General features: G+C 53.0%; 4 protein-coding genes across 4 annotated transcripts; 1 reads left to right on the forward strand and 3 right to left on the reverse strand.

The window, feature by feature from the left end:
• Window positions 1-822: 822 nt before the first annotated feature.
• ASPBRDRAFT_37605 (unc-50 family protein) lies at window positions 823-2,702 on the forward strand. The gene is made up of 5 exons (XM_067623760.1): window positions 823-1,275; window positions 1,396-1,495; window positions 1,563-1,566; window positions 1,666-2,003; window positions 2,070-2,702. The coding sequence occupies exons 1-5, from the start codon at window positions 1,166-1,168 to the stop codon at window positions 2,379-2,381; spliced, it is 864 nt and encodes a 287-aa protein (XP_067485616.1). The 5' UTR covers window positions 823-1,165; the 3' UTR covers window positions 2,382-2,702.
• Window positions 2,703-2,783: 81 nt separating this feature from the next.
• On the reverse strand, window positions 2,784-4,124 carry ASPBRDRAFT_61749 (PDGFA associated 1 family protein). The gene is made up of 3 exons (XM_067628333.1): window positions 3,800-4,124; window positions 3,648-3,715; window positions 2,784-3,580 (listed from the first exon to the last, which is right to left on the reverse strand). The coding sequence occupies exons 1-3, from the start codon at window positions 3,843-3,845 to the stop codon at window positions 2,846-2,848; spliced, it is 849 nt and encodes a 282-aa protein (XP_067485617.1). The 5' UTR covers window positions 3,846-4,124; the 3' UTR covers window positions 2,784-2,845.
• A 221-nt stretch (window positions 4,125-4,345) lies between these two features.
• Window positions 4,346-6,061, reverse strand: ASPBRDRAFT_37609 (putative MFS monocarboxylate transporter). The gene has a single exon (XM_067623761.1). The coding sequence runs from the start codon at window positions 5,897-5,899 to the stop codon at window positions 4,436-4,438; it is 1,464 nt and encodes a 487-aa protein (XP_067485618.1). The 5' UTR covers window positions 5,900-6,061; the 3' UTR covers window positions 4,346-4,435.
• A 1,994-nt stretch (window positions 6,062-8,055) lies between these two features.
• orlA (putative alpha,alpha-trehalose-phosphate synthase subunit Tps2) lies at window positions 8,056-11,147 on the reverse strand (the record flags this gene model as incomplete). The annotated part of the gene is made up of 4 exons (XM_067616721.1): window positions 8,056-8,225; window positions 8,368-10,612; window positions 10,713-10,921; window positions 11,015-11,147. 4 exons carry the CDS (start codon window positions 11,145-11,147, stop codon window positions 8,056-8,058), a joined length of 2,757 nt encoding a protein of 918 aa, XP_067485619.1.
• Window positions 11,148-11,646: the final 499 nt, after the last annotated feature.

Consider the following 11,646-nt stretch of genomic DNA (forward strand, 5'->3'; position numbering starts at 1 on the left):
CCTTTTCTCCTACTCACATCAGAATGTCTACCTACGTATCTACGGAGTACTCTTCTGTTCATTTCGTCGATGCTGACAGGTTTGAACAAGGATTAGTAGATATCTTGAGGACGATCCAGGAGTGTCTTGCAGCTTGCATGGTTCCATTGGAGAGGGTCCTTGCTATTCCCAGTCCCAGTGAATGACTTGCCATCAAGTGGATCCAGTTACTCCGTACTTCCTCAGTTCCTACTGGATCAAATGGAAACGGGCCGTCATGCACTCCCCGATCGATAATATCTATCATTTCATACGAAACTGATCCTGTCCGGTCAATGCCCCAATCTTCGTGACCCATCCACAGAGCTCCATAGCACGCCCAAGCAAGGTAGGGCAGCGCCGAATCTGTTAGTATGCTGGAGATGGGTCAAATTGGATCAAGGAAGGCTTCCTGCGATCAGGCCAGCCTGGGGGGTCTGCATCAATTTCCACAACGCATTCTTTCTTCTTCCCTCGTTGCCGGAGATTTACTCATGCTGCTGACTGCATCTACAGTCTCCATATCCAGGCACATACATACAGGATGGTGGTCGCGCATGCTTACCTTGCGGATCCCGGAGCTGGGGAATTCCGTCGCCCGAATGTCAGTCTATGCATGAGAAAAATAAATTAAGGAGCAGCTCCTGTTCTCAACCATCAATTCTCGCAATGTGATACATCGCCGTTTCCTGGCGGGTTCTAGTGCCGCCACGCACTTGATACACCGGCGTTCAGGGACGATCACCTACAGGGATGGCATGGCTTTCATGTTTCATCAGCCAGCCAGCAGACAAACTAGACTAGATGTTTTCCAGATAGAATTTCCGCCCTCCGCCAGTCCAAACTGTAATATCTTTTCTTTTTGCCCGATTTTCTAATGATTCTGCCGCCATCCACCGATCGGGCCCTCGGGACATAGTTGATCCGAGAGTTGGGCCGAAGAGGCTTGATGACATAACCCAACGGCCACTCCATCATCAACAAGCAGTCAATCACTCCAATCGCTAATAGATCGTAATTCTCACCCCCATCAAACATCACCTCAATCAACAAACCCCCCCGCTGGGTCCCATAGAGGTAGTGGGTACATGACATCTCTCCCTCCCATGTCCGAAGACCTGGGGCTCCCCTTATCGACTCATTGAAGATGAATCCTCACATCTCCGTCCCCCGCCAACATGCCAGCCCGGCCAGCTTCGGCGGCACCACCCCAGCAAGCCGCGGGTCTAGTATCCGCATGCCGCGATTCTTCAAGAGGTAGGTTACTTCCAGTCCTCTGTGGGTGACTGAAGAGCATGATACGTCTATTCAAATGGATATTGATGGCCTTTCCGATCCTCATTTGACCGGCTACTGATGCCCCTGGCTGGCTTACAGGCTGTTCAAATTCCCGCAAATGGACTTTGAGATGGCCATCTGGGAGATGACATCTTTGTTGATTGCGCCGAAGAAGGTCTTCAAGTCAATATATTACCATGTGAGTTGATAATCGCGTTCTGCCCGATAGCGCGCATCTGGTTATGCTGACCCAAGCTTCACCGCAGAAACGTATGTCATTGCCCAACACCGCACCCTGCCGTTCTAGCCCGCTTTTCCCGGAAATACTACAAAACGCTCATCGATTCGTATACTGATGACCTCTTACAGAAACGAAAAACACCTGGCACCGTCCGGACCCCTCGTTCACCTACCTCCTCTCCTTCTTTCTTCTTCTCACTGCCCTCGCCTGGGGGCTCGCCTATGCGCCCTCCTTTGGTGCCATTGTCCGGCTCTCCCTAATCTTTATCTTCGTTCACTTCATCGGCTCGTCGTTGCTGGTCTCGACAGTCGGATACTTTGCGATCCCGCGGTTGTTCGGGCCCGATGGCGCGGCCGCATCGCTGACGGGATTCCGCGGCGGTCGTGGACGGAGACGCGGCGCAGCGCAAGGCCTGTTCACGCAGCCGGGCGAGAAGGACCAGCTTGAATTCGGATACTGCTTCGATGTAAGTGGCACATCTTCCAAAGCATAATGGCAAGTTTGGCAGCACCCAGTTAATCGCAGACACTAGGTATCGAATCGGGCATTCTTCCCTCTGTATCTGCATCTCTACGTGGTCCAGTTCCTGCTCCTCCCGCTGCTCACGCGCAGCCCGAGCAATCTCCTGACCACCTTTCTTGGAAACACCCTCTACCTGTCGGCCGTAACTTACTATACCTACATCACATTTCTCGGATACAACGCGCTTCCGTTCCTACACAACACGGAGCTTCTGCTGCTCCCCATCCTGGCATTTGCCGTGCTGTGGCTGGTGAGCCTGATTGCGGGATGGGGGATAGTGGCGCAAGGCGGGGGAGTGGAAGGACTGTTCTGGGGTGCATGAATGTTCCCCGCACATGTCCAGTTATACATCTGTTCTACACATTCTTGCGCAAGTAATGTTGTTCTTAGTTCGTTTCGGCGCCGGTGTATATGGTGATCTTTGGGTTCTAATTGACGGCTGTTCTGTCCGTTTCAGGGAATGGGTTCGGGAGCATAATGATTGCATAAGGTTTCGTTCTGGTGGTCTCTTCATTCTCTGCTCACAAGAGGGTAGGGGGAAAAGAAAAGACATATGGTTCATACTGTACAGCATAGCTAGTTATATAGCGTCTCTCATAGACTCACGTCTGCTACTGTTACTCCCTTCCAGGGTCTACACCCACCATCAGATATACGTAATCCTCAAATTAAGGTGTAATATCAAATGTTTTTTTATATTCATTTGCGCAACAACCAAGTAACCAACCAGCCAGCCAACAGGATCTAAGAACCAAAACCTATATCAAATCCATGAGAAGGAATCCATCATTTCCCCTTCTTCCCTTTCTTCCCACCCCCCTTGGCCCCCAACTTCGCCTTCAACTCCTCCGCTCTCCGTCTCGCCGCCTCAGCCTTCTCCTCCTTCTCGGCCTCCTTCCTCAACCGCTCTTCCTCTCTCTTCTCCCGAACCAGCGCCAACCGCGCCAAATCCGCCCTCGCCTCCTCCGTCTTCCCCTCCGCATGAAGCTTCAAGTACCGTTCCCGAGCCTGCTGCGCCTCAATAGCTTCCCTCTCTCGTCGCGACAGCTGAGACAGATCCTGATGAACCTTGCCTTTCCCTTCACCACCACCACCAGCAGCAGCAGCATCACCACTGGTACTACTTAACTGAGACCGAGATTTACTCGTGTGGTTCGGGTTCGCGGGTAGATCCTCATCCTCGCCATCCGATCCTTCAGAATGATTACGGTTTCCATTATCCTCGTCATCAGATGACGAAGGGGGTAAATCACCCGGTTGCGCGGCGGTTTGAAGTCGACGGGCCTGCGCAGCTTGCTTTTTGGCTTTTGCTGCCGCGCGGCGCTCTTCACGGGTGAGTTCTGGAGTTGCTACTGCTGCGGCGGAGGAGGAGCCTGTGGGTGGGATAGCGGTGGAGGAGGAGGAGGGGCCGGGCTTGGTGGAGGGTGAGTTGTCGGAGTCGGACTCCGAGTCCGAGTCGGATGTGCTGCTGCCGTCTTCTTCGTCTTCATCTATCGAGGAGGGGATGTCGTCGTCTGGGTCCTGTGTATAGTCGTTTCCTAGTTAGGAGCATTTCTTTGCATGAGAAGAGGGAGTATCAAATGCGTACCCGCCATAAGCCAACAGGGTTACCGTCTTTGTCGACGGGTTGGACGTCCCGACTGAAACGTTTTCCACCTACACATATGGTTGATTAGTTAGTTGGTGGTTCTTTGGAGGACTGGTGGTTGGGTTTGTTTGCCCTGGGAGATTATAACGTACCTCCTCGAGAGGGCTTGGAGAACTTTCCGCGACCGCGGGGAGCCATGATGTAGGTGCAGAGTCGAAGAGAGAGGGAGCAAGGTTTAGGTATGTTAGAGTTCTTGTTTTCTCCTGTCGCCAAAGAAGATCGCGAGTCAGCGGGGAGAGTCAGGCCACGGAGGAGAGAAGGAAAGATGAGTGATGGAGTCAAACAAAAAGGCCTCCATTCATTCGGAGGGGCTGCGGCGGGGAAGCACCGCCAGATCGACGAACCTTTGCAAATCCAGCGCAGAGAAACTACGCAGAGACTACTAACAAAAGACTAAGATAGTGGTATGGGATATGAAGGACCTTCTGGTATTAAGATATAAATATAGATTATCTCTCCATTGAGTCAACTAAAACCAGCTTTGAGTCACGCCGCCAGTTGCCTAGAACAGGCGGGGGGGGTCCCCTGACTAAGACGCGGTTGTTCATTGGTGTGATCATTAAGTTATCATGTTTACTCCGTGAGTATTCCGTGAGTACTCCGTAGTATGTCTCATATTTATTTACTGCTTTACACTGCTATATTCTACTGTATGTACAGTTGGCTCATCTTCCACTTCTTCCCCCCTCCCCCCCAATCCCCTCTTCTCCAAGCAATCATCCTGTTGACTACACTCGTTCCCAGGTCAGCCCCAGCTTCGTCACTCTCGCGGCAATCAAGGTCAGCGTCCCCGCCAGAATTGCACTGCCCATGAACATCTGCGCATACAGATATTGTCCATCGTCCCGATCTACCAGTGCCCCGGCTATCGGGGTACCGATTAGTGCAGCCACAGCCACGACACTGAGCACCATGCCCATTCTCACTCCGGTCTTCTTGAGATCCGTGGTGAGCGTGCTCAGGGTGGCTGGGAAGAGCGACTGGATGCCCGCTGCCGCCAGCCCATAGAACGCACTGAAGGCATACAACTCGTCGTAACTGTGAACTGCAGCCCAACAGAACGCCACCGCCCCGGTCACGAGGCTGAACGGAATCAACATGTTCAAGGGTCCCGTGTACCGGTCGGCCATCAGGTTGGGAATCAACCGACCCAGCAGGCCAATGCCGTTCATGACTAGAAGGACGTCGATTGATGTGGAGTTGGAGACCCCGATGATGTTGCGGGCGAAGCTCCCAATGTAGAAGAACCCTACATAGATACCCCAAAAGTTAAGAAACATCCCCAGGGCGAACAACGCATAGGGTGCCTCCTTGAACGCCCCCCACTCGACGAGGGGTCCGCTGCGACGCGGGGGCAGTCGTTGCTGGAGAAACACCAGGCACGGAATCAGCGTCGCCAATGAGATAAACCCCAGGGTCCGCATCGTCCATCCATATCCGATTCGAGGTAAGAGTCGCATGACGACCGCAGGGAACACCAGGCCGCCGGTGGCAGAACCCGAGGCCACGATTCCGATTGCAATCGCTCGGTTTTTGGTAAAGTAGGTCGGCATCAGCGCAATGGTCGGGCAGAACATCAGTCCACAGCCGATGCCCTGACCTACGCCCTGAGCCAGGAACAGCTGCCAGTACTGCGTGCACAGGGAGGTCATGAAGATGCAAAACAACTCCAGGACAGCCCCCACGGTCAAAATGGCTTTGAAATAGCCGGCGTCGGTTGCGCGTCCAGAGAAGGTGCCGATGAAGAAAAGTAAGAAGATCTGGATACTGCCCACCCAGGAGATATCGGACGGGGTCCGACCCAGTGTCTCGGTATAGTAGGTTTGGAACACGCCAAAACTATTGATGTAGCCCCAGGTGTTGAAGATGACGAAATGAGCCAAGGCTACTTGAGACCATGCCTTGAAGCCACCATCGGGGGGAGGGCCCAGGTCCCTTCCAGACTCTCTGGTGCGGACGAGGGTCAAGGTTCTACTGGCCAGTGCGCCAACATGGCTAACATTGGTCGGGGTTTTCGACAATTCCTTCTGTGCTTGGTAGCCGAGGCCTACTTCTTCATCACCCTTCTCGTTCCCTAGTGGAAGGGGTTGTTCAGGGACGTGAGCGTTTGCAGTCTGGCTAGATCCACCTTTCTCATCATCTGCAGTAATAGACAATTCATGTTGGGTATCATGCGATGATCTAGCGGCCATCTTGAGGGAGAGTATATCCCGAAGGGATATCACAGGTCTTCTTCAATAGGATTATGGCTGAAAGTCTCGTGTATATCAAGCAATTATGCTGATGTTTCCGAGTAAAGGGAAGCAGGTAGACAAGTTGGCGGATCCGCCAACCACGCAGCTAGATACTCGGCTTCTTAATTATTGGGCTTATACACGATCAGATGGGCTGGCGAGGACACACTTGGTTCAGAAAGCTATTAATCGAAGTGATAGCGCGCACCTGACTGATCAATGAGGGGTGGGATATGGAACAGAAGCGGGGAGCAGAGAAAGAAACGGTCAAGGATCAGGCACTATGAAGTATGCATCGATGCCCCAGCTATCGACTTGACAGAGACCAAGCGAGTTGATATGTTCGTATGACTCAAGGAGCGTGTAGCAGACGGGCATCGGCGGCAATTGATAGTAGCAGTGTTGAAAGCGTCTTCCTGCCAAGGACCTTTGAGGACCAGTCCTGTTAAAATTCAGATAGTTAAAAGAGTGACGACGGATACGCTGCGTGAGTCAGGAAGCGAAGGACGGAGTAAGACTAGAAAAATTAGCTAGGGCTTGGACGACTCGCAAAGAAGGCCGAAAGCCAAAGGGTCGGCAATGTTGTGCCGAATCGGCTAAAGAACGACGACGATCAAGGTTGGGATCCAACAGGGAGCGGCACCAGTAATACAATTGTCGATAGTTAGGTCTGGTTAGTGGTTACTTCGACGCCCTGGTGTCATGGGTGCACCCACGGTCCCAAAACCCGGGGCTCCAGGATTCTTTAGCTTGGGATTGGGGAAACTGAGCAGGTGGATCCCCTCCCCGCCATTAAGCTGGTAGGCTGGTAGCAGCTGGTTGGGGGAGTTGTCGGGATACCATTGCCGATGTGATGGGTCATTCTTGGATAGATGGACAAGTGATGACGAGTGCCACAGGATAGGGAGACAGGAGGAAGGATGGAGGGAGAAGAAAAAGAAGAACGAGAGAAAGCAACAGGGGAGAGAACACTGCCGATAGTTACAGTCCGGCTTCTTAGTTTCTTCTTCCATTCGCAACGGTTGAATATTATTCTCCGAGAGGCACGTGCAGCAGACTTCTCCCCGTCTAATTTGTTTTTCTTTTGCTACCATAACTACGTTGCTAATTACATAGTTACTATCAAAAAGATATCTGTACTTACCGAGGGCAGGTGATTACTGGGGTTTTGTCCACCTTCAAGGCACAGGTGCACACTGCATGCTAGGTTGGTTGGGAAGGTCGAAAGACCCATTGCCGAAGAGTCTCTGACTACAGAAGCAGACAAACTCGTTCATAATAGTCCCCAAAGATACATTTGAATTCTACATAGCAGATAGCCTATCCTTACCCCACACCGCCTCTCACAGTATGGGATTCAGGGATTGCACTTTGGTAGTGACCTGATCCTGCAGGTTACATTTAATTAGGAGATCCACCACCTGGAGAATGCTCACCGAGTCCAAGAAGGAGATGAGTGAGCTATAGACACTAGCAGTAGTCTTGTTGCGGTAACGACGACCCATCGTCGTCCTCAAAGGCAACTCGAAGGACTTCTGCTGACTACTACTTGCCTCATTACAAGTCGTGAGCATGAGCGAATTTGTCGAATCGTGCCCTTCATCGGAGCTCTCTATTGTTCTAACGCATCATAACAATGGAGGGCATCGGCCTCGCGTGGCCGGCCCATCTATATATAGTCAATTAGAAGCACCATAATCAGGCTATCATGCTCTCTGTCTCGAGCGTCAAGCTGTCATGCCCGAATTTTTTTTATGTTCAAGATCAAAACGTCAGAAGGAAGGCAGGGGCTTGTTTTGAAAAAGAAAGAAGACAAGGGAAAAGGAAAGAGGAAAGAAAAGGTAGGAAACCCCCCCCCCCCATGCTGGACTCTCGCTAATGGCTGAACGACCCCCCAGAATCCAAATGTCGAATGCATACCCGCTTCGTGACGCCCTCTAACAAATCGCCGCCATCACAGCATCACCTCTACGCCTGGGAAGAAAAAAAAAAAAAAAGAACAGCAAAAGTATATATCAACGAACGCAGATGTAAAATCGAATACGAAGGCGATTGCGCGGAGACCCTGTTCCCGCTTCAAGAAAGACCACCAGAGCAGAGTTTTTAACAGGCCCTCAATACTCCTGGGAGCACGAGCTACTGTTCAGCATCGAGATGGTTTCAATCACGTCGGCGGGTTCCAGGAGATGCCAGCTGGCGGCCGTTTGCTTCGAGCTCGCACCGACAGTGACTGAGTAGACGTGATCTTGCGGCAGGTCGAAATTCTGTAGGGCACGGAACATGTCTGTGGATAGCAGAGTAGCTGGTTAGCGAACGCAGAATAAGATACAATATAGAGGACGCAAGGAGTTAAGATGCATGAGCAAGGATGTAAAAGGAAACCGAAAGAGAGAGAGAGAGAGAGAGAGAGAGAGAGAGAGTTTTACCTTCATCTGTAAAGTCATCTCCAGAGCAAAAGATGAACTCGGGGGCCTGCCCAGGCCCGGTGCCGTACTCATTGACGAGGCGAGTCGCGATAAAGCCCTTGTTTACGAACGTCGGTCGAACTTCCAAGTTGGCTTTCCCGGCCATGACTTCAACTTCCCATCTCTTCCCGACGGTGTCTTCGAGCTGCTTCCGGCACTCGCGAGCCTGGAACGCTCCATACTCCGGGTCCGCCCGGCGGTAATGCCACGTCAAGGCTACGCGCTTTCTTTCGATGAAAGAGCCCTGTGTCCGTTCAGTGAAGTGCTGGAACGTATCCATGACCTCCTTCTGCCAGCCCATGTTACTGCGTTCGGCCAGGTTCTCCCAGTCATCCGAGTGGGGCTTGCGAATGAAGCATCCGTGCTCTGCACTCAGTCCTAGCTCGGGAATGTGGCCCATCCATTCATCCAAGAAGGCCTGATCACGTCCACTGATGATCCAAACCGCGTTCCGTGGGTCTGCGGCGAGGGACTTGATGGTGCGCAGCACCCGATCCGACGGGATCGCAGCTTGCGGGTCTTTGACAATCGGAGTCAGAGTACCATCGTAGTCAAACATGAAGAGTCTCTTGCGAGCCCGGCGATACTGTCGCACCAGCTTGGCCCGGTCGAGGGCCGGCGTGGCCACCGACTGGTCGAACGACGAGAGGTTGGTGAGGAGACGAGTGACAAACTGCTTGGACCAGGACGAGACTGTGTTTGCAGTGACGTGCTTGTAAAGCTTCTGATGCTGCGACATCTTCTCTTCCGCAGACATGGTCAGGGCTTTGTTGATGGCTCCCGCCACGCCGACAGTATCCCATGGGTTGATGTGAATGGCATTGGACAAAGTCCCCGCCGTACCCGAGAACTCGGAGAGGATCAAGGGGCCATAGTTATTCTGCTGGCAGATGATATACTCCAGACTGGTGGTGTTCATGCCGTCCCGGACCGTGGTGATGAGTCCGACGTCAGCGACACGCAGCAGCGCGAAGTACTCATGCGGGGAGAGGTACTGCGGGTAGTACTTGACGGGGGCGAAGCTCAATGACCCGAACCGGCCGTTGATGGTAGAAACCAGATTGGAGACCTGACTGGCAATCTTGTTCTCTTCCTTTTGCTCGTCGACGCTGGTTGGGCTTGTCACCTGGATCAAGACGACCTTATCCCGCCATTCTGGGTACCGCTCGAGGAACACCTCGAATGACTGCAGCTTTTGGGCTACACCGCGCACACTGTCCAGTCGATCACGACCCACGATAATCTTCTTTCCGGCATAGAGTTTGCGAATACCCAAGACCGCCTTTTCGATCTCGGTCGATCCGAAGGCGGCCTTTTGGATCGTCTTGGTATCAATCCCGATGGGGAAGACGTCCACTGCTACATGAGCACCGTAGGCATCCACGCCGGCCGAGTTGGAATCAAAGCCAAGGACACGCGTACAGCAAGATGAAAAGTGACGAGAGTACGAGAAGGTCTGGAAGCCGATCATGTTGGCCCCCAGAACCCCTGTCAGTACCTCCTTGCGCTTGGCCAAGCAGCGCATGAACTCACTGCTGGGGAATGGCGCATGCAGGAAAAAGCCAATGTAAATGTTGGGGATGCGTTGGCGCAGCATGCTCGGCAACAGGAACAGGTGGTAGTCATGAATCCAGACAATATCGCCTTCCTTGTATTCCTGTGCGATGCGGTCGGCGAAAAGGCGATTCATGCGGACATAGTCTGTCCACCACTTGCGTTCCGATTTGCCGTCCGTGGGACCGTGCTGTTTGTAATGAAGGAGCGGATAGAGCTCACGCTCGGCGTAACGCCTCCACCGGCCCTGGTCGTCCAAGAAGACGGTGTCGTCTGGATGTTCCGATTCACCGGTCAACCATACGGGCACGATTTTCCCGTAACGGCTGGAGCTCAGCTGCTCATCGAGCCTTTCTCGGTCCCGGGAGTCCACTTCGAAGCCGTCCAGGAGGGGATGACTGGGCAGGCGTTGGCTGGCATCCACGGGCACCGGTGCGGCGGCCTTATTGAGGGGCAAGGCCGAACCGTTGATGGTGGTCGGCACTTTGGCACTCGTGTTGATGGGGATTTGCTGCAAAGGAATCGCAGTCTCCTGGACCGGTTCGACCTCGCCGGTCCAGCCAACGAGGGTATGAGACCACCTCGATTCGCCAGAACCAAGGTAGGCCATTGAATCAAATAGGGCGGAGGTTCCCGGACGGGGTTTCAGCTCCTACAACGACCCCGTTCAAATCAGCGACGTCGTCCTCATTCTTGATCCCACTCGAATTTCGACAGATCGGTTGTATGAGCAAGAGGAAGGAAGGACTTACCCAGTCAGACCCAGGATGAAGATAGAGCTTATAGGGAATACAGAAAGCAGCACTGATGACTCGGCCGGTAAGGCGCAGGCTGGGATATTGTTCGCGAGGGTCGGCGTCCAACATCATGGGGGATTCTCGCAGGCTCAAGCGGCGCAACAATTCAGGACCGGACTTGGCGTCTTTGACAGCCTGGGCGGGAGTGATGGGGGAAGCGCCAGCTGGAGGGACCGAAGCAGCGTGGTTCCCGGGGGTTTCAGAGAAGTAGGAAGGGGCATCGGGGAGGGTGGTGGAGGAGGGTTGGGACTGCTCACCCCGCAGATCTGGGGTGGCATTTGAGGCATTCAAAAACGCATCTTCGCCCAGAACATTCAGGCCAGAGCCAATGGGGCCCGGATTGGGCTGGCCATCGGGCATGGCGGCAGACCGTTGTTGTTCGGCGGCCATGACGAAAACGGACACGGCGGGAGGAGGAATCACAGAGAGAAAGTCAATGACAGGCAGAACGGGGGACCAATCTGCAGTCAATCTGGGCGGTATCGCGATCAGTCAGATGCAAGCATGAATGTAAATATTTAGGGGACTAGTGAATTTTGAGAATTGCGGTAATTTAAAGAAAGGTGGCAATGATGGAGAGAGGGAAATTGTGTTGTGTTGGAGGATAAAAGGAAGGGGCAAGAATCGTTGTATCTTTTGTGGTAATTTGGGGGGGGGAAAGGGAGGGGAGGAAGTTGTAGATTAGGGAGGAGGAGGAGGGGGGAAGGGGAGATAAGCTGCAGTTACCTGCAAATAGTTCAGAAGCAATACAAGGGAATTGGTGGGGTTGGTTGCCAGCAGGGAATGAGAGAGCGGACCACAAAAGTAAGGCGGAACTACGCCATGGGGGAGCAATAATAATGAAGGAGAAGAAGATGAACGATGGGAACAATGATCAATCCCTCCGTCA

This window comes from Aspergillus brasiliensis, assembly GCF_001889945.1.
Source record: "Aspergillus brasiliensis CBS 101740 unplaced genomic scaffold ASPBRscaffold_1, whole genome shotgun sequence".
In the NCBI taxonomy this organism is placed as follows: domain Eukaryota; kingdom Fungi; phylum Ascomycota; class Eurotiomycetes; order Eurotiales; family Aspergillaceae; genus Aspergillus; species Aspergillus brasiliensis.